The sequence below is a fragment of the Chelon labrosus genome (genome assembly GCF_963514085.1).
Source record: "Chelon labrosus genome assembly, chromosome: 14".
Classification (NCBI taxonomy): domain Eukaryota; kingdom Metazoa; phylum Chordata; class Actinopteri; order Mugiliformes; family Mugilidae; genus Chelon; species Chelon labrosus.
In genome coordinates, this window is record NC_140347.1 from 14,631,606 (window position 1) to 14,653,591 (window position 21,986).

At 44.6% G+C, this 21,986-nt stretch overlaps 1 protein-coding gene across 2 annotated transcripts in view; it reads right to left on the reverse strand.

Annotated features, from left to right (window-relative positions):
- Positions 1-564: 564 nt before the first annotated feature.
- The window catches only part of LOC311499833 (glutamate receptor ionotropic, kainate 2-like), a gene marked incomplete at its 5' end in the record, with an annotated part of 62,658 nt that continues 41,236 nt past the window's right edge, over positions 565-21,986 (reverse strand). For both annotated transcript variants that reach the window (XM_084560970.1, XM_084560969.1), the window contains 10 exons: positions 565-1,710; positions 6,088-6,338; positions 9,427-9,652; positions 11,106-11,323; positions 12,218-12,336; positions 15,809-16,032; positions 18,829-19,035; positions 19,138-19,251; positions 19,411-19,518; positions 20,896-21,039. In XM_084560970.1, coding sequence (XP_084417096.1) covers positions 1,546-1,710; positions 6,088-6,338; positions 9,427-9,652; positions 11,106-11,323; positions 12,218-12,336; positions 15,809-16,032; positions 18,829-19,035; positions 19,138-19,251; positions 19,411-19,518; positions 20,896-21,039 — 1,776 coding nt within the window. In that variant the 3' untranslated portion in view covers positions 565-1,545. The remainder of the gene's footprint in view (positions 1,711-6,087; positions 6,339-9,426; positions 9,653-11,105; positions 11,324-12,217; positions 12,337-15,808; positions 16,033-18,828; positions 19,036-19,137; positions 19,252-19,410; positions 19,519-20,895; positions 21,040-21,986) is intronic.

Consider the following 21,986-nt stretch of genomic DNA (forward strand, 5'->3'; position numbering starts at 1 on the left):
TTGGCTTGTTTGTCAGCATGCAATATTACATTCGTCCACCAGAGGGCGCAGAAAAGCTGATTTTTCAATTGCAAAATGTCCCGGTTAATATGTAAATAATAAAATAGAATATATTAATCTTGGTGTAATATGTTTTTGTAGAAGAAATTAACATTTTTTTTCTCTTCCCAAATCAATATTTTTAATGGCCTATAATTATTTTCACAACTTCAAAAAAATATATCAGAGGACAAAATTCAGCTACATAACTACATGTACATATTTATCCTCCACAAAAGCAACATTTGCATGTTTTACTATGTCCTCCACGGTGACTCATCAGAGCTACCATTAGTTAACCATACTTCTTGTCAGTTTAGTCTTTGCTGCGAGGCGAACAGTTGCGTTTTCCAGGATGAGTCACCACCTTGCTTTTGAGCACCACTTTGTTTACAGTTTCATTGCTCTTTCCCACCAAAAAAAAAAAAAAAAAAAAAAATCCACTATATTGTCTCCAGATGGCACGTACAGCTGGCTCAGTGAGACCGGACACACAGAAGACTGAATCTCTTGAATGATGAGAGAAATGAACCCTACACAGCAGTGTTTGAAGCCCCGTAGCCGCCAGGTGTCAGAGTTTCAGGGCTAAAAGTTGGTATCTGCTACATATTTTGTCCACAGGAGGGGGCTACCATGATACAAAGTACTACAAAACTTCTTGTTCTTGTACAAAAACAAACATTTTTGTAGAAATCCTGCATTTTACAACAACTGATACAGAGTGAAAACTGCCGACTGTGTGTGATGGCGGACATGGAGTAGAGACTTTGACAGTATACATTGCTTGTTGTAGAGGCTTTGAACATAATAGGCATGGCGGAAAAGTTCTTTACAATGGCAGAACTTTGGCACGAGAAAGGCGCTACAGAAGAAAACGATGAGTATTTGACATGGTCAGCATAGATGAGTCCAAACTAAATATCACTTTTATACATCAGTTCATAATAAACTGTTTGGCACTGACTACTGTTCCCTTTGTTGGTGTAAGATTAGTGTCAAATTATCTGAGAGAGAAAACTCAAGCCACTGAAGGGAGGGACCGATCGGGTCACACACACATGGAGGTAAGACAAAAGGGCATTGACATCAACAGAAAAACTACATCTGGTGTTACTGTCACAATAGATTTTTTTTTTCCTCCTTCTGCACAAGTGTCAGATAAGAGAGTGTGTGTATGTGTGTGTGTGTATACATGTTTTAACTGTGTGTGTGTGTTTAAATGTTTTATCACAAACCTGCTCAGATCTTCCTTCAATTTACATACTTTCACCAACCTGCGAGTCCTACGTTTCCAGCTCCCATCAAAAAGTGAATGTCACAGTGAGGTGACACTGCTCAGGTATCTATATTTCCACAGGAAACATCTGTCTACATAAGCAAGTGGGTTCAAAAGGAGTCCTGTTTTTCACTGCTAACCTCAGTCCGTAGTTAAGTCAGCATAAGGTTGAGCCCCGGTCTCCCCTCTGTGGATTTTATTGAGAGGTATGCTCAGGGTGCGTTCAGTGTTCATGCCATGGTTTCCTTTCCTGGGAGTCTCCTGTCGTTAAACGTGTGCATGTTAATGACCTCCTCGGTCTTAACGATGACGGGCGGCTGAGGCTTTTGCTTGAGACGCCGTTGGCACTTCAGCGACACGCGCAGCTCGTCCATCATGGCACTGCAGAAGGATCGCTGCAGACGGGAAAAAGCAAACGGGGGGGAAAGTTATAGCCGGTGCCACGCTGCGTGACACACTACCCAAAACTATGCAAATCCACTGTCTTGAATATGTCGGCATGGCACTGGATATTGGCTTCTTGCCTACAAATGTGTGCACCAGAGTGTCTTCTTCAACCACTAGGTGGCAGCAGCATTAGAACGTTTCATAATCTATAATGGCTTTAGTGCTGCAAAGTAGTTTCACATTAACTTAATTTGACTGCTTTACCAGGCAGATGCTCTTGCTTTCACATTTAATCTGATATGGAAATGCTCAAATAATGCCACGCACCGATGATTCTCTTTCTGCTCCTCCTGGTTCTGTGCTGGTTTCATAACAAAACGAAATGCAATTTCGCTGCTTCCAGTCTGACTTTTCCAGACAACCTCGAGTTTTTCCAAATACAAGCATGTTTTTAATGATTAAAAAACCCCCACCTCAACCAGGTTTTGTCTCATGTGTCTTAAAGGGGGCAAAGAATGAAAAAGAATTATTTCTAATTAATTATATACAGATTTGAGTTGGACAAAAAAACTGTAATTATTGTAGTACAGATGTATTTAATTATATTTCACTGATGCACATGGTTTGAGTGGGGCAACATATATTTATTGGGTGGAAAACCTGCCCACATTTTAATTGAGTTCATCCAGTGAGGATTTTTTTTTTTGAGTGGAGGTGAATGGAGGGGAAAAAAATGGTTACAAATGTAACTTGGGTTCTATGAAGTCTATGAAGAATGAAATAGAACCTATATAGGAAGTGTCCACAAAGTTTCTTGATGCTCTGGATGTAAAAATAAGAAAATGAACATTTAAAGGACAAATTATAGTCTAAAAATGAAGTGAATAATAATAATTTACACTGTATTGATACCACATGGGGAAATACTCATTTTCATTATCCGGGTCTGTAGGTCTAGTCTTCTGACCTGGATGATGTCATCTCTGAGCGTGGCACGTACCCGCGACCATCGGCTTGTTTACCTGTAATTTGCTACTGCTATGACTCGACCACAACCTCAGAATCGGAAAAATATTCAGCCATGTTGCAAAAAACTAGAGTAGCAAATTGCAGGTAAACAAAAGTTATAAGGGTGAGTAAAGGATCATACTTTATGCTAGGAATAAGGTCCAGGTTATAAAAAAACAGTAGTTCCCCTAGGGTGCGGGATGGAAACCTGTGATCCATTGGTCCCAAAGCTGCTTCTCTAACCACTACACCACCGTTCCCCAAAAATATTACATTCAAGGAGGGCGTATGACGATAAAAATCCCCGTGGAACAGTGGATCTTGTAGGAACCCGATATGAACATGGCAGTGGTGGGATTTGAACCCACGCCTCCACAGAGACCGGCGCCTTAATCCAGCGCTCACAGGTAACCCTCGGTGTAGCGCTATAGGAACGAACAGACCGAGGGACTGCAGACATTTTAAAAAACACTTCTGTAATTCCGTACAATCAGACCTGTTCATTTAATCCCAAACCATTCTTTGGAAGACATGCCTTCATCTAAAGGTCTGATGTGTCCCAGATTTCCTCGTTTCGGGCTTTGCTGTCACACAAAGGCATGAATGCTGTTCCACAGCCTTTTGCACCATGCCAAGAACTAAATCCCAAGAAGGAACAGTGAACACTTAATAATTTTTAGCTTAGCAAAGGACAAAACACTGACTTCAACAGATTAAATCCAGATATAGTGGTGGTGTTCTGTACCTTCATGTACCTAGGAGCTACTGTTGTCCCTGTGATGTGTATGCAGTGTAAAATCCTATAAGATATCAATATGCTTGTTCACCAATGAGTCAAATTCCTCTGCATTCCTTTTCTGATTATGCGAAATGTGATTCAAATTCAATGGGTGTAGGAGGGGAGACGACATAAAAGAGGAGGCAGAGCATTAAAGTATGAAGCTATTATTTTTATGTTTGTGTATGTGTGTAGGTGTGTGTGAGATGGATATCCGTGGGTGGCTTATGCACCAGGTATTTTTGTTTTTTTTCCTCCCCCCCACCTCTTCTCTGTTTTCTCATATATTTGTCTGGCGCATGAATGAGATATTTTCCGCGTTCTGAAAGAGGGGTGATTAAGGAGAGAGGTGAGGAGGGTGAGAGAAAAAGAAATGGTGGAAAACAACGAGGAGGAGGAGGGTAAAAAGAGCCGGCGTTGTCAGGGTAGAGGAGGCTGGCGGGGAGTAAAAGGAGAAGGCTTGTTTGTCAGCATGCAAATCAGTAGCACCTTGGCAGCCTGGAGATTGTGGCATTTGCAAATTATCTGAATATTGTGACCCAGTCTCGGAGCTCTTGATTAATGATAGCTAAGATGTGCTGTGAAACATATGCGGCCTGTGAAAAAAAAAAAAAAGAAAGAATAAAAAAAACCGCATAAACTAATTACTATTGCAATAAAGTAACACGCTGCTGCGCCGGGCTAATTCTGTAGATGTAAATAATTAAAAGACGCCATCAAAAGGACTTTTACAATTATCTGAAATCATCACTGCACAAGTTAAAGTGCACTAAAACACATATTCCACACTGCGCTAATCAAGGGCACGCTGCTAAAATGGAGCACAGATACAACAGTCTGAAATGTATTCAGTGGCTTTCTAGAAAGAATCATAACCAGAGGGGGGAGAGAGAGGAGCCGGTGTACTGCATTAGCCATGCATGGTAGCAGGAAAATTGCGATATGCGATAACATTGTTCAACGCTACCATATACTGAAGTGTGCCCACCTTGCTTTTCTCTCCTCCCTCAGCCACTGCGCCGGCTAACCTCGACACCGGCTGATCTGAGTGTAGCTGACGGCTAGCTGGGGCTTCACCTGATTGTCCAAATGGTGTGAATGCGCGGCCCGCGTATCCAGGGCTCCATTTGATAAGACTAACGTTTGCATGCCGAGTGTGGATGCACAGTGGGTGTAAGTAAATGTATTTATTTTTTTTGTACTGATTGCATTTGATGCATTTTTTTTCCCCCTTTTCACTTTATGGCCTTCGTTTGACAGTCATCAGCGAAAAGAGACAGGAGGTAATGAGGCAAGAGAGGGGTTAGGGGGGCGGTATGCAGCAAAGCACCGGCTGGAGCTGAACCTGTTCCACTGCGGTGAGGACTGTAGCATCAGTTTAAGGAGGGTCTGCTCAACTAATGTTAATGTTTTTGTATATGTATATAAAAAGACGTATAGACACACACACATTCACACGACAAATCCAATTCAGATATTTTCAAATTCAAAGATAGGTTTACATACACCGATCAGGCTTAACATTATGACCACTGACAGGAGAAGTGGATAACGTTGACCATCTTGTGACAATACAATGTTCTGTTGGGAAACTTTTGGACCTGGCATTTATGTGGATGTTACTTAGAGATGTAGGACCCACTTAGACCAGACCAGGCACCCCCACCCCATAGCAATGACACTCCTTGATGGCAGCAGCCATCCCCAGCAGGATGCAGCCTGACACAAAAACACACAAAAACGCTTTAGGAACAACTAAAAAAAAAATTCACTAGATCCCAAACTGATCAAGTATCTGTGGGATGATCCACAGAGGCCCCTCCCCTCAACCCATAGGATCCAAAGGCCCCCACTAACCAGACACCACAGGACACCCTCAGAAGGCCCATGTCCATTCTCTGATGAGTCACAACTGTTTGGGAGGCACAAGGGAGACCTACACAATATTAGGAAGGTGGTCATAATGTTATGCCTGATCGGTGTATAATAATACTCACAATACTCGTGCCCATTTTTTACAATGAAGGAGTTCCGTACATTAACACCACAAATCCAACTCAGATATGATTTCAAATTAAGAGATGTGTTGACTAAATCCATATTTTTATTTATTTATTTTTACTTTGTTCTTTTTCCTTTGTCCTCCGCTGCAGCTCAGAAAAGAAGACACTCTCCGTGGCTGAGCGAAGGCTAACTTTGTAAATTGCACACTTGATTTAGCTCAGACTCAGACTGCTAAAGCCTCGCGTTGGCTTCAGCTAAATTTTGGAAAAGAATTTTTGGGATTTTGCTCAAACCTCTTACACTGAAATTCCCCCACTGCCAGTCCATTCCCGTTACAGACACTGGGAACACAGTCTTGGAAGAAAGATTTTGGAAGGAAAAAAGTATTTAAATCCTCAAAAAACCAATCTGGAAGTGCGTATTTTTTATTTGTTTGGTTTAACGTCCAACATTTATAGTTTAATTTGATTTAAAAGAATGAATAACGTATGAGAGATGTAACACCAAGATGAAACCCAGCTCAAGTCAGATGATGGGACATCATCACGACAGCTGTTTTTAATGCCCAGAATGCGTCAGAAAACGACCGCCGTACCTTTTCCAGCTGGGCGTTTTGTTTGGACTTGTACAGGACCTCCCCCACGGCCACAAACACCGACAGCACCAGCCCCGCGGCCAGCACGATGAAGATCCCTCCGATGTTCTGCACTCCCAGGGCGCTGGCCTCTTTGCTCTCCTCCTCGGGACAGCCGTTGCCCCTCCACCACTTCTCCTTCATCATGTGCAGCTTCCCTTCCTCCTGCAGCTGCAGAATGGCTATCGTGATCTTGTCTCGGTACGGAGAGCCTGGAGGAGAACATGGATAACAGCCCGTCAATGTTGTTGTTGTTGTTGTTGTGTCGGTGGGTGTATGCGGTACATTTTCGGGCTTGCGAGAAGCGATCATATAACCTGTCGTGTTATTGTTGGCTGCTTAGAGAGTTTTTTTGTAAGTCCTTCTTCAAATCCCACTAATCCCCATATTCACAGGCTGATTCCAAAATTCTCACTCCTCTCTGCAGTGTTGAATAATAATGCACAGGGAGTTGGCAGCAAGGACTCGGCTTTGTGTGGCAGAGCTGCTGTTTATTCTGACGAATTAGCTGCTGTTGAAGGCTCTTTCATTTGACATGAATGTTGCCTATAAAGCACCAGTCGCATGTGTGCATGATCAGATTTGTGTATCGGATATAGGTCTTCTCTATCACAGTGGGTTTTTTTTTTTTTTCCTTGCCGATGTCACACAAATCCACAGAAAGAGTAAAGGCGCCAGAATTAGTGACAAGGTATTAAGGCGCAGCGGGGCGGCGGCGCGATCAAAGCAGAAGTAATCACCGCGGAGTAGCCGAGTGGGGTCGTGTTCCTCTCCCATCCACAGCGTGTGTCACAACACACGGGGCCCCGACGGAGGCGCGCTCCGCCTCAGCCGGGCCAAGGAAGATTAATACTCGCAGTGAGCGTTCGTGTTTTCGCTGCTTTAAAAGCTTGTTAGTGTATTTATGTGATTACGGGGCTCGTGCATAATGAAGCCTGCGTGTTAGATTTCCATTTCGGGCGCCTGTGTCATGCGCTTATTCAGAGCGACTTAAATGCGATGAAACAAATGAGAAATATTTTATAAGGGGAGAATTATTTCACAAAACGGGAACATTTTGTGCTTAAAAAAAACGCCAGAGGAAACGAAGTGAATCTGGCCCCAGGTAGCGGGTAGCATCACTTTGTCTGTTGATCTCACACAGTTTTTGCCTGTCAGACCCTTTAGTTGATTCTCTCTCTGTCTCATCTATCATTTATCTATTGCCATCCATCATCCTTTCATCTCCGAGTCTCTCTGTGTTTACGCCGACAAAGGGGACACGGCTACAAAACTGAAAAGCGCGCAAGATTATTTGTGTCTTTCTTTTAAGTAAGTCTTGTATTTCTGCGATGGGGCACCCGAGCCGCGCTCACGAGCCGCTTCGCATTTCATTCATCCCATGTCGCATGTTGCAGCGGCTGCACGGCAGCTCTGGCATGTGCATGCGACCGTGCATGTGAGAAGCATATGCCCGCCTCATTTGAAGATGAGAGATCTATCAGGCATCAGAGTCCCCCGATTCTGGCTCCCCTCATATTTCAAATGATTAATGATGGCCTAACAAAGCGAGCCTTGGATAAATGCTAATAGGATGGGTCCTTAGAGAGGAGGATATGGAGAGCGGGGCTTGGGCGAAAATGCAAAGCGCCGCGCTTGACACAGCGTGCATACACAACTACCTGACAGATGTTCAACACCAGAGGACATCCATCACTCCTGTAACCGTCGGAGATAAAGTATTAATGTGATCACAGTTTAAGCTGATAGCGGCAGATGACGCATTTGCATTCGGGGAAAAGGAGGTGTGAGGACTGACAAGCACGAAAAGGTGAAGACTTATCACATGGCTTGACCTGGTTTATTGCTGCACAGGGAATACACTGCTAAACAGTGTTGAGCAGGCCAAAAGACATAGACTAAAGGTTGAAAGCTGAGGGCTTCATGGGGTTTGGGACAAAGACATAATCTGAGAAAATATTCCTATTCTTGAGTAGTGAGTGCTGGCATGATCTTTTCTATCTCATAAAAACCTTTTACAAGTCATTATAAGCTTTATTTGTGAAATACGGGGCAATGAATATCAAGATCAAGAGACAGAAACGCTGTAATAACCTCAAAAGTGGACGTTAATTATCGTGCATTTAAATAACGCACCACTTATCGCTGAGTTTAAGAAATATGGCATATGTTTTCTCGTATATCTAATACGCCACATCACCGCGTGAAGGTAGAAAAGAGCTGATCCGCGCTCCGGCTTCTGCGCGTCCATTTCAAGGGCGTCGCTTTAAGTGCTTGTGCACTTACGGAGTCACAGTGGGACTATATTACACAGCCTCACCTCAGCTTTTGTTGGTAGCCGGCGCAATCACGGCATCCCTGCAGATTCATAACTGTCCCGCGCTCATCAGCGGCAGTCGGCTCCAGATGCCGGACCCCCTGATTTAATCCCCCGTATTCTGAAGGCCCCTTCGCATCGCTGATGATAGATGCGACTATTACGGCTGGCTTGCAGTGTTCTCCGTGGCCTCGTCACGACCGCTCTAACCTCCCTGACGCCGGGATTGGAGCAGCTTTCAGCCGGGGACGTTTGGGAACGCTAGCGCAGCGAGCCGTGCGTTTATTAACCCCGACGCAGGCTGTTTTATATGCAACTAAAACTGTTATCATAACACATTTTGATAGCGTCGGCTCCTCTGCCTTTGCCTAGAATAATGGTGCTTATAATGTCAGAATACTAATGTTTGACAGGAGCTGAGTCAAATAAGCAGCTCCTGGTGCTTGTTGTAAACTCTCCAACGTGCTTTTAGTTGTGGTTTAATGCTTGGATATAATTCAAACGGTGTCAAGCGAGTCAAAGGGAATTGGACTGAATTGACTTTCAGGCTCTGCCTCTCACCGCCGTGCACTCACGCTCTCCTTGCCTTATGTGGCTCCAAAGTAGAATAAAACACACCATTAAAAGTATTTCTGAGCAGCGTTTGACTCTTTGTTCTTTACTCTGTAAATAATCCTGGAAAAAATCATTATGGCTTGAAAAAAAAAAACACTTGGTAAGGCAGTGAGCCGCAGGCACATTTTAACCTTATCCATAAATTCAACCTTTTCGGCCGTTCGCTTTTCATTAAGCTTAACGTTTAACACCCCTCTCCATCTGACCATTACGCCGGCGATCCCATCAATACAGGTCAACCTTCACCACGCTCTGAGCTTATCCATCACTCGCTCCATATCTTTTTATCTGTTACACGGCATCCGCGCCATCTCTCTCATTCAAATGTTCCTAAAACGCAGCAGCAGCAGGCAACGCAGGTCACTTACCCATCGGCGTTCCCACTCCGTAGGCTTTGGAATCTATGAGGCCGCCGATCTGCGTGAGGTTGCAGTTGCGCTGGGTGACAAACTCGATGGTGGTGGACTCCATGAGGAAGGCGTAGTCCGACGTCAGGACGCGCTGGATGCCCTCCTCCACATTCTTGACCATCACGGATTGCCTCCGGCTGTTCATAAACTCCCACATCTTGTCGTAGGTGGAGATTTTCGTCTTCTGCGAGAGTAACCGCAGGATAGGAGTTAATGGACAAGATTAGTAATAAACATGGTAATAACAACTCTAATTTCGAATTATTTTCTTCCAAACTATAAATTATTAGAATAGTCAGTCACTGTATTTACATTATGTAATTATTTATTCAGTCTTTTTCATTGTTAGTAGTGGAGTTTGTCATACCAGGGCTAAATTCAAAGGCACAATAGTCATTTCCTACTGCTGCTGTTTCAGCTGCGTTCCACTGGCCAAAGCACTGGGTGGCTTTTATTGTGAAACCTGGGAATTAAGGTGCAAACATTGGACTCTTCTTTATCAGTGCTTTACTGCTGAACTGCATCCAAATCCTGCTGTTGTTTTTTTTGAGTTTGGCTCCTTCTTCCGCCCTTCCACCTGAAAGGCCTAGCCAATATTTTTCATGGTCAGCATTTTATTTATTTATTTTTTAACAATAGCCTTTCAGTGTATTTCAATTATGTAATTATCTCTTCATATGATCTTTTTCATTGTTTGTGGCAGAGTCGGCCGTTCTTGAGCTAAATTCAAATTTCCTACCTCTGCACACGGCTTTGGCAGGAGGCGACGCCTTCCCATAATCCAGCGTTTAATTTTACTGTTGCCAAACATTTCTTACTGCTGCACGGGGGTGGCTTTTATAGTGAAAAAGTCACAGGAAATGCGATGTATGTGAGCTCCGTTCCTTCCCAAGAAATTCCGAAGAATGGTTCCTCGTTCTTTTTTGCTTTTTGGGTGACGACTGTTAATCGACTGTTAATGCTTGAATATTATTTTTTAATTTGCAAATATTACACTCGGCTTTATCAGTGCTTTTGATGCTGAAGTGCATGTTGTTTTTCAGTCTGGTTCATTCCCACCACCTTCGCCGGTACAGCCGTCTAACAATAGCCTGCGAGTGAGGCGTTTACGGGGCATCTGCAAATTCTACCTACGGAAAATAACCTGGGTTACACTCTCCTCCTCTAAACTGCATGAGTCCCTGCATACACATTGGTCACACGCCGCGCCACCCACCACAAGCACATTCTCAGCCTGTGTAGAAACACTGGCGCACAACGGCAAAAAGAGCAGCTCTTGCCAAACACGATTCGGTTCCCTTTGTTCGCACCGAAGGTAAGTTGAGGAGAATTAAATTGCTCTCAAACGTATTATAACTACTACCACAGCTTCTCTATTTTCCTCAGTGGATCCATCTTAAATCCTGCAGTTAGCGATGGATCAAAAGGGAGACGCCCTGGTGAGCTGTTATATGAAGAGCTGCAGGTGACAAGCTGCACTATTTTAACTCCTCAGGAAGGCAGCCAACTTCACTGTGCCCTGCTGCTGTTTGGAAAGTTTGTTTAGCTGAACTGTAAATAGATACAACAGCTTCTCTTCCGACAACTGAAACCTTAAAGATTACAACTTCGATAAGTGATAAAGATCCCTCAGTTACCTTGAAGAACGTCATGGTGGCGCCGTCCTCCACCACCCCGTACAGGATCTTAGTTTGTTTGGCCAGGTCATCGGCTGAGTCTATAGGCGACTCCATCCTCTCGACAGTGAGGAAGGCAGCCAAGTTGGCTGTGTATGAGGAAATGATGATGAGCGTGAAGAACCACCAGATGCCTCCCACTATTCGAGTCGACAGGGCCTTGGGCATGAGCTCTGAGCCTGGGGTGAGGGAGGCGGCATGAGGGAGCGTTAAAAGCACAAAAAAACATTCACGTTCTCACCAGCGGCTCTAGTCTTCACGTGAAGACTTATTTTTAACGTGCAAAACCCCCGTTTCGAGAACTCTTCAAGTCTCCAGCTCGGGCAGATGCGCCACTCGCTTCAAGATTAAATCACTCGAGGGAGCTCTCGAAACGAGATGATTGTTGGATTTCAGGCAAGTGAAAATATCTCAGTCACGAGTGGCTGCTGCTTTAAATAATGCAGAAGACACGGGAAAGTGCTATTTTAAAAACGTCTCCCGGGAACCAACAAGGTGTAAATCAATTACGTCCAATAAAACACATTCCGTATCGATCGTTCAGGACAGTGTGGAGAAGTGACGGGCTGTTTGGGCCAGAGAGTCATGTACCCAAGGTAACCTCACATCCTGACTCCACACCCCACTGATCTCTAGGTGCTGATGAGCCAAGGGCAAGAGAAGAGGACTCTTGGTATTAGTGCTGGTATGATTACTACGACAAACTGAACATGTGCACAGTAGATTGAGCACGCTTTGAATAAAGTTCATTAACAGGCATAAACATTAACATATATTTCTTAATCAGAATCTCTATCTTTACTAACTAGGTTGATTTGAGTTTACGAGTGTATAATGGCTGTAAATCTATCCCTCTAATATACATGCTTCTTATTTACACATTTAGGTTTAGTACCCATGAATATTTAATGCACATTTACTTATGCACATTTTAATTTCTGCCTGGACCTCCAGAGCTCTCTGTCTATTGCCTCTGGCTTGGTTTTAAAAAAAAAACCCAACCCTCAGGGACAGTGGGATATAGAAAGCTCCAGCTCCACAGAGCAACTGCAGCCACAGGCTGAGGCAACTACCTTGCTGCATGAGAGCCCCGACTCCAAACCAGAAACTATTGAGCAGCGTAAAATTGTTCTCCACTACATCCGAGTCTGGGTTGCACGGGTGCGGGTTGTACCACTCGTAAGGGCTAAACCTACAAAGGGAAAAGAGCAGAAAAACACACATGTCAGCACGAAGCACAGAAGAGCTGCAGATTAAATAGCTGATGAAACGTAAATTTTAAAACGTTACGAGCAGGAGTAAAGAGGATGTAAAATGTGCAGGAATCCTGTTTCGCGGCCTCCGGGTGAAAGCTGCTGCAGAGGCTGAAGCATCATTCAGGCTTTCGCCGAGATCAGCTTATTGGCATATTCAAATGCCATCAGTTTATTGTAAGAACAGATCAATAGAGTCGAATAACACTGTCACCGGTGATAATGTCCCAGTGTGTGATGATCTTTGGAGCTCATTTCGATTCTCTTAGTAGGTAGCCTTTATGTGTTTCCCCCAGCAACTGCAATTACTGCTACTCTGCAGACACACTATGTCCTCCTCACACCTCAACGTAAGACTTGTGCTCTCTCTCTCTTTTTTTTCCTTTTTCTTCTGGTTTCCAAGCAGCCACCTCTGCTCTCCCACTCCCTTCACACGTTCAGCTGTTTCCCTCACCCCTTACCATTCCCATCCCGACAAAACTGCACCTTTTCCCCCTGATTGCCTCTCTTCCCTCGCGGACCTCCCCCATTTTACCCCCCTCGTCCTCCTGCTGCCTGCCTCAGCTGATTGTCAGTGTCTTCAGGTCAGCTGTGGACATTTCTCATTTATTATCCTAAGCAAAAGTGGCATGGCATTAGCGCAAGGTGATTGGGTTAGCGTTAAGCATCAGGAATTGATTGAGTTTGTGCTGAAGTGGTTGATAGAGGGAGCATTGCTTATGCATAGTTGAGGGGCCCGTCAGGTACGGCTGTTGAGGAGCCCCCCCCCCACTCCCTCACCCCACCCCCCCCCACCCCAACATCATGTCGCATGCTAATAAGCCCGTGGGCAGAGTCTTAAGGGTTTAGACGGTGTAGAAATGTGATGCCATTTGTCAGCCGTGGCTGCACAGGAGCACGCACGCACTTTGGTTATCTCTGCGAGGATATTCACTGGCATGATTCATTGCCAAGCAGCTTACCTTGACATAAACATAATTGTTATTTTAACCTTAAAACCTTAAAAAAAAAAATGTATAGATTCACTATAAATACTGCATTAGTCTCTGTGACTGCTGTTGATAATGACACGCATATAGATGTCATTTGATACTTCTTTGTTGCTGCCGTGGCCTAATTAACGTTTTATTTTTTTTGTCACATTGCTCTTCCTTTACAGCTACTTTCTATGCCGATTCTCCCTTGAGAATCATCCGCGTGGACATGGCCATGATGACACACTATAATTCTTCCTGTCAAACGCCATCAGGATGCCTGATTTAGTGGAATGTCAATGAGCGCCGTCTCCTTGGAACCACGGGAAATTGAAACGGCCTTGTGGAGCCGCGTGGAACGCAGCGAGCGAGCGAGCGCCTCGCGCGGCGCCGCGTATGCATTCAAGCCTCTGGCATTCTACTTATGCCTTTATGGCCGCGTGGGTGTGTATTTGTCTTTGGCAGCGCATTTGCATCGGCTCAATCAAATCCATCTCAAAGTCGAGCAGCCTCTCTGATGATTTATTTATGCCGCGTTGTTGTTACATATTATGGTGCAGCTGCAGCCCGAGGCCCACTGTGGGTGACATCGAGATGCGTGCAGTCGGTAAGGTTGTGGGCGGAAATCTATACAATGCACACTTGATTGGATTTGTTTTCGTCTCAGTGTCTACATGTGTATTCTCTGCGCGCGCGCGCGCGCGCGGGGGCCCGGTGGCTCCTCCGTATGACCTTTGCCTGCAGCTGGCCTGTATTCCTGCAGGCCGTGTTCTGCACACCGATCACCAGGAAGAAGGGGATGTGGAACATGCGGATGTAAGGTCACCTCCTCACACAGAGCACAAGGGACATGTCGAACTGCACGCAGAATTCTAAAAGCACTCCCCCTCCCTCCCTTTCTCCCTCTCCCTCTCTTTCTTTCTCCCCCCTACCTCTGTCCCCGGTCACAATAACACAAAACACGCTCCCTCCATTAACTGTCTGTTGGATTCAATTACTCTGCCTGGCTTTATAGATCTGTTGCCTTTCTTCTCTCAGGACAAGTGAGGAGAGGCTCTGTTGTGGGGTCTTAAAATCACAGGCGTCTGGAACTCGGACCACAAAACCGTAACAGCTTGTAATGCATGCACTAAACATGTTGTTATGCCACTTAAAACATCCATTCTCCTTGGCAGGTGGACTTTTTCTTTCCCCCGGAAAATGTTTTTTTGTGATCCGAGAGAATACCATTTGTTCCGTTAATAAAGAGAGAAATCAATTCGAGCACAAACGGAGCTGGAAAGAACCACTGAGTGAAATGTATTCCTCTGGAGCTTGAAATGAGATAGCTTATTTAGTCAGGGAGAGGGAAAAAAAAAAAAAAAAAAAGTGTGTATGTGCGTGGGAAGCGGTTCAAAGACGTGAATCCCCGGTGAGATAGAGGTGTTTAGTGTTTTACTGTGCAAAACTGGGACTTCATAAGCTCACTCCGCTCACTCTATTTGCAGGGGATTAAAGAAAATAATATACTCCGCATTTGGGGGATTGACCAATCAATTGTTGGCCTCTGTAATCAATACTACAATTATGAGGGAACCAGCTCAGCGAACTGTAGAGAACATTGTACTTTACAGACTGAAACTTTGCTGATATTTTTAGTCAGGCAGTGTGACGATAAGCACTATTTATTGCCATGGTGTGCAAAAAAAAAAAAAAGTGGAGGGGGGGTCAATGCATGCACACAGACACATGCATTTTAATTTTTATAGAATATTGCAATCAGAAGACTATCGATACACTTTGCATGCTAATCACTTACCCTGACCAGCTGTAAAAACAAAAGCCTGTGGGTATAAATCTGCATATTCTGAACTGACTTAGGTGACAGTTGCTGCTTTCCTCTTGTGTGATCATTTTGCCGGTAACATCCGATGGGACGTGCATTAAACCCAAACCTCTCAGGATCAAAGGAGAAGAGGGAGCCCTGGGGTTAACACACATCGCATTATATATCGGGTCATGCATCGGGGAAGGTGGGGGGGGGGGGGGGGGGGTTTAGAGGAAGGGGGGATAGGTTCATTGAGATATTGTAAGAGTTGTACTTGTACATTGTCAGCAGTGTACACACCTCTTACAGCTGATTAAGAGATTTAGCAGGGAGCTGGTTTTGCAGTTGCTGATGCTCGTGCAAATGCGCCTCCGGGGTTGTCAGCTAATTTTAAAAACCATAGCTCGTGTTTTTGTTTTGTTTAAGGGCCTTCGCTGTAATGAGATCACAGTAAAACCTTCCTACTTCATGAATCATGAAGCTCCACATGGATCGGTTTAGAACTTGCCCTAGATCGTGTGTTCATCTATGCAGACCTGGACAAAGCAACTGCTGCGTGTCAGCGAAAGCAGGTTAGGGAAGAACGAAGGGGGAGGAAAGGAAGAGGAGGGTCGGGGGTTGACATGTTACCTGGCTATGACAAACAGCACACAACTGACACCCAAGCAAGCCAGCAGAATATACATCCAGATATCGGGCGAGAGGGGGTTGAGGAAGGAGAAGACCCCGGGGTTAGTGCCGTTGGGCTTGCGGTACAGGATACTTATCCCCAGCGTCATGAAGGGCTTGGAGAAGTCGATGACCTTCTCTCTGACGTAGGTGATGGCCAGGGGAGCTACTGCAAGGTCCGCTTTCTGCAATGAGATAACAGGAGCGGGACGCCGTGGAGGATGGGTGTTAGAGTCCACCAATAAAAGGCAGGCCAATTCAATTAACATCTGATTTCTGTCGACGGCCGGTCTGGTCAATATGTACAGAAAGGAGGAGACATGACACGGAGGAGAAGGAGAAAATTGCCGGGGTCATTACTTCAGATAAATGATCAGGTAGGAGGACGGGTTTCCTCGAGAAATTACAGGCTATGTGTCTGATCCTTCCTATGTAGTGTCAAAGGTGAGTCACCGAAGCAACAGTCTTGGGATTAGATTAATCTGTGACAAATTAACCCCAAGTCCCCTCTGAACATAAGATTAGTCTTCTATGCGGCTAAGCGCTTGCTATGCGGTGATTTTGCATAATCCTCCCCAGAAATAACTTCATTTAACAGAGTCATTTTCTTATAGTTCCTGCTCAAGATCTGTGAGATTTTGCATGCGACGCTACTTTATTTATCCCGTGGCTGTCGTTTTGCGAACTGACGGGCAAGCTAGCAGTGGTAGCGGGAGAAATAAAACACGAAATGTCCTATGTGCTTAAGACTTTCCACGGCATACATTTACATCTTATGAAGTAATTTCAGTTTGAGCCATAAAAACCGTGACTGTAAATGACAATTACAGAATTATAGTAATACCTAGAGCAGCAGTAGAACTAGTAGAGAAGAGTATTTAGCAAGCAAGTAGGTGACTATAGGGGCGTAGACGCAGGAAGTCTCAACTTTGAGGCCGCAACTGAGGCGACCACTTACGGACGCGAAATATATAGTTGACTGACATACACTGATCAGGCATAACATTATGACCACCTTCCTAATATTGTGTAGGTCTCCCTTGTGCCTCCAAAACAGTTGTGACTCGTCAGAGAATGGACTTTGGGGGGGCTTTGGGTCCTGTGGGATGTGAGGAGGGGCCTCTGTGGATCAGGCTTGTTCCAGTGCATCCCACAGATACTCAATCAGTTTGGGATCTAGTGAATTTGGAGGCCAGGTCAACACCTTGTGCTGTTCTTCATGTTTTTTTGAGTTGTTCCTAAACCATTTTTTTGTCATTGCTATGGGGTGGGGGGTGCCTGGTCTGGTCTGGGTGGGTGCTACATATCTAAGTCAGTGGTCATAATGTTGTGGCTGATCAGTATATACCGCATATACATGTGAAAGTTAATTAGTTTCCTACACTGACCGGCCTAGATCTAGTGAGAAATGTCTAGTTTTCAAGGTGCAGTTAAATAATTTCTTACATTCTCAGGTTGAGATTGATTCGCTAAAAGTTTCACTCTTCGTAAAGAGCATGGCCTTTCTCAGTATTAAAGTAAACACCAAAATATGGCAACAAGTTCACCATAGGGCTCGGAGGGTCAAACGAACCCAGACGGAGCGGTGTCCTCAAATACAGAGCAGTGAGGGCATGGCGGGCTACTCTTTTTTTTGGGGGGGTGATCCATAATGCATGGCTTTGATCTGAAAATCTGAACCAGGTCCATCTTTGAAGTAAGAGAAAAGTTGGTTGAATTGTCACTGTTGAAGCATAGCAATGTTCTCATGGTTTCGCAAGGTTTTGGGGAAATAAGACATGGTTACCTAGGCAACCAGAGCCTGGAATGTCCACAATGTGAATAACAGCCAGCTACGAAGCGAATCGCCTAACATGTAGACGTGGCTTAAGTGGTGCAAGTTCAATATTTACTAAAACGTGATAAAATGGGGTGTGATAAAACGTTAGCCACCATAAACTACAAGCAAGCCCTTGATTTAAACTCTTTAAAACAACGTAATCTAATTTTGATGACATGCTATGTCAGTGCAGTAAGAATATTCACATCAGCTTTCAAGGTTTTTTTATGAATGAGATGAGTTCTGCCTTGAAACACGAAGGCATGACTTGACTTTTTTTTTTTTTTCAGAGCAAATTAAAACACTCCCACCACAGTGGCAGCTTTTTATTTAGTTTAGACAAAAATGACTTAATAAGAAGGATGAGAGATTTAGTTCTTATTGTTCTGAATCAACTGAATCTACTGTTTTTTTTTACAACCTGGACCTCATTTCTGGCATAAAATACGGTTGTTTACTCACCCATATAACTTTTGTGTAATTTGTATTCCTTCGGGAGATAATTAGATCAGTGTATATCCATATAGTGGGAGTGACTGGGGCACCGAAACGCAGCCTCTAAATAACGCATTATCCGCTGCGAAACACGTTCATTTCACCAATATTTTGTTATGATACACTAGTGCTACTCCCCGTTGAGTCCGGATTTACCTGTTATCATCATCTGTGGTCTGTAGATTGACCTACATACCCCAGATGATGTCTTCTGACCTGGATGATGTCGTCTCTGAGCGCCGCGCACACCTGCTACGGTCGACTTGTTTACCTGTAATTTGCTACTGCTGTTGTTCGTCCACAGCAATCTAACTCTGAACTCAACGGGGAATAGCACTAGCATGCAATAACAAAATATTGGTGAAAGGAACGAGTTTCGCGGCAGATAATGCATTATTTAGAGGCTGCGTTTCGGTGCCCCAGTCACTCCCACTATATGGATATACGCAGATCTAATTATCTCCCGAAGGACCACGAATTACACAAAAGTTATATGGGTGAGTAAACAACCGTATTTTATGCCAGAAATAAGGTCCAGGTTGTAAAAAACAGTAGTTTCCCTTTAAATGAAAATATCTGAAAACAAACAAACAAAAAACAAAAATTGATTGAACTTTGCACAGGATGTGTCTGTGAAAATATTCAGATGTGTATTTTTTTGACTCACGTGGTCCATGAGCTCCCGCACCATGCCGTTCCACTGGCCCGTGCCCTCGTCCAGTGCGCCGTATTTCCCGTCTTCCACTAACCGCACCTCGTAGCGGAAGCCCAGGATGCCGGAGAGCTCCCTCAGCAGGTCGATACAGAAGCCCTCAAAGCGGTCGTTCCCATACAGGGGCTTGTCTGATTTCTTAAACATCACATACGGCTCCTCCTGCATGGGGAAAATAAGTTGACATAGGAGTGAAGTTACATGTGTTTTAGGTATTTTGCTTCTATTTGCTGACTGTGAGTGTTTTCATTTGTCTGCGCCTACCAGTATGGTGGATACACGCAGGGATTTGTTAGCCAGAGAGTCGGTGATGTTGGACGTCTTGCTTTTGTGAGTTTCTGTCATGTTCAGACCACTGGGAGGATCCCACGTCCCAATCTGTTGAGACAATCCAGTGGCAAGTTTATATCACCTTGTCTTGTCAACAGTGAAGACACGAAACGCTTCAACGCATCCAGACCAACATCTTTTTTTTTATTTTTTTAAACTTAAGACTCCAAAGCCGCGCGGCGCCAGCTACCCCGATGAGTGACGCACCTTTTCCAGCCCTTCCTCTTTCAGACTGATGACATCCAGGTCGAAATCTGTTCTCAGTCCATTGGTCTTGTTAAAGAGAACGCGTCCTGTCAAGCCGTCCCAGTGAGCCTAAAGAGAGAAATATACAGCATAATAAACTGACACACACACAGCTCCCTGCACAGTCACTCCATTAACCTTAAGATATCATCTTTCCCGACAATATCAATCCAACCTCTAGCCATAAAACTTTTTCTTTCCCCCCCAATTATAAATTCTGTCTGGCTCTCCCTTCACCGTCTATCTCAACAACATAACAAGAAACAATAAAGCAGCGGGGATAGAGGCAGGTTTGACAGGTAAGAGTTCATTATGCATGTGGTTCATTGTGCTTGAAGTTTCACTTCAAAGCCATTGGAGGAACAGACGGGCATGGAGAGCGATAGCGGAGGCAGGAGGGGGAGGAAGCACCGGCTACTACAATGGCTCATTCTCAAAATTACCTGCAATGATACCATCCACAGAATGAAAGAGCTTTGTAGAACAAAGCAAACAGCTGACCCTGACTAGAGTTAAGGAGTCACGCGGCGGCTTTGATATAAACTCCGGTGGAGATATGCGCAGAGGATGTGTGGGGAAAAGAGAAGGAAAACATCACAAAAAAAAAACATGTTAGTGCGGATAATGCTGTGGTAATTTGGGTTTCACTATCACTCAAGGTCTGAGATTAGGAGATGTTTACGGGTTGTGGGTTTTGTCATGAAGAGGACTTGTTTTTTTTCCTGGCTAGGTTTATATGAACACTAGTATCCTGCTAATAATCAGAATAAACCTCAGTATACCTCAGTTGGACACAAATGGTCCCATCAGGGGGGAATTTCTTGGTGTAAATCTGCTAAATACTGGATTTGATCATGTCTCTCGGTGCGTCAAACGCCGGGTGACGTGACAAGTTCCCAGAAAAGACGGAAAAATATATCAAAACAACGAGTTGTGCAAACGAGTGTTTGAATAGACGAACAAAGTTGGAATCGATGTAGACAGCGGCGTTGGAAACATGGCTCGCTCTCACTCCGTCTTCTCCTATTAAATGGCGTCAAAGTATACAAAAAAATAACTTTTCTTCTTCTTCGTTCTTCATTCTAGCAGATTTGTTGCAGAATCACCTTGCGCATGTCAAAAAATCCAATTTAAATTCAATTGTGATTGATGTTTCTGGGGCACGTAAACACATCTATCTTATCGAATCACTTTATTTAGCCTTCATGAAAGCAGCTAAAATCTCATTTCAGAATGATATCAGTCGGTTTGAAGAATTCCTCTCCATGCATCGCCCCCATGATGTAGATATATTTGCTGTGAAAGCATTAAAATGGAAGGAAAAGCTTTCTAACACATGCTTTTCCTTATTTTGTGTAACATAATAACAGAGCTACAGTGTTCAGCAGATTTCCAGAGTCAAAGGTCAAGACAGGGTGCAGATTGATAGCAGCGATGGCCTTGTACCTCTTTGATAAGGTTGATGAAACGGCCTCCAAAGCGCCACGGCTTGTGGCGATTGCACTGCAGAGAGCTGACGGTGATCTGCTGAGACTGCTGCACCGCCACCGCCACCACATGCACGGCATCGTACATCAGCGCCGCGTCCGTCTGCAAAACAGGAAGGGGAACATCATTAGACGTTTTTATAAGACCCGTTAATACTTCCGTCCACGCGACCTCCATCTGTTCACCTGCGGGGGGAATAAAAGAAACTGTGTGACGTCTCCGGGTGACTTTCTTTGCTCCTTTAATCAGGACGAGAGAACATGAATTAGGAGTATTGCCAGCAGTAAATGCCCCCACGCAAATGGCACAGTGTCTCAGCCTGTTAGTAAAAATACCCGGCCACTGTCTGAGGCAATCAGAAAGCTCTGCCAGGGAGAGTCTCTCCGTGCAAGGCCGGTCTGTCAGTGTGAAGACTAATGGTTGCTGATGGGTGTGCCTGTTCTATACAGAGAAGGAACGCAAAACAGGCACCAGTGTAGGAAGGACAACTCTGGCTGGCACGCTTGGTGAGACATGCTAAGTACAGAGCACGCAGAACGGCCGAGATACATGGCGAACCGCGCTGGAAAACACATATGATAGCTGTCCGCTCAAGCCCAGTAATAAGTCATCAAAGGGAGTAAATGTTCAGGCTGAAATTTCTCACCCACACATGCTGAGATTTATCTTACCGCCCCACTTGGCACACATGAATTCTTTTCATGCCGTCTGTCCACACAGTTTGAGACACTCCACATCTAGCCAACGCATTACAGACCAGCTCAGAACCTCTTTTCCGCGGTCCCACGTAGGCTGAAGTACGCTGCGGCGATTTTATTTGACAAGTCCTGGATGACCAACCTGCCAGGGAGTATGAAATATTACTTTACCACAAAAGTATCTGCAGCTACAGGATCACTGTGGACGTGCTGGCTGCCAGAGGGAACGAGGTGAGCAGGGCTAGGCTCACAGCGGGAGACTGTCGAGCTGCTTTTCAGCTCATATGAGCCCCCTATGTTCTCTCTATAGGTGCAGTGAAGCTTCCATACGGGGGAAAAAGAAATATAATG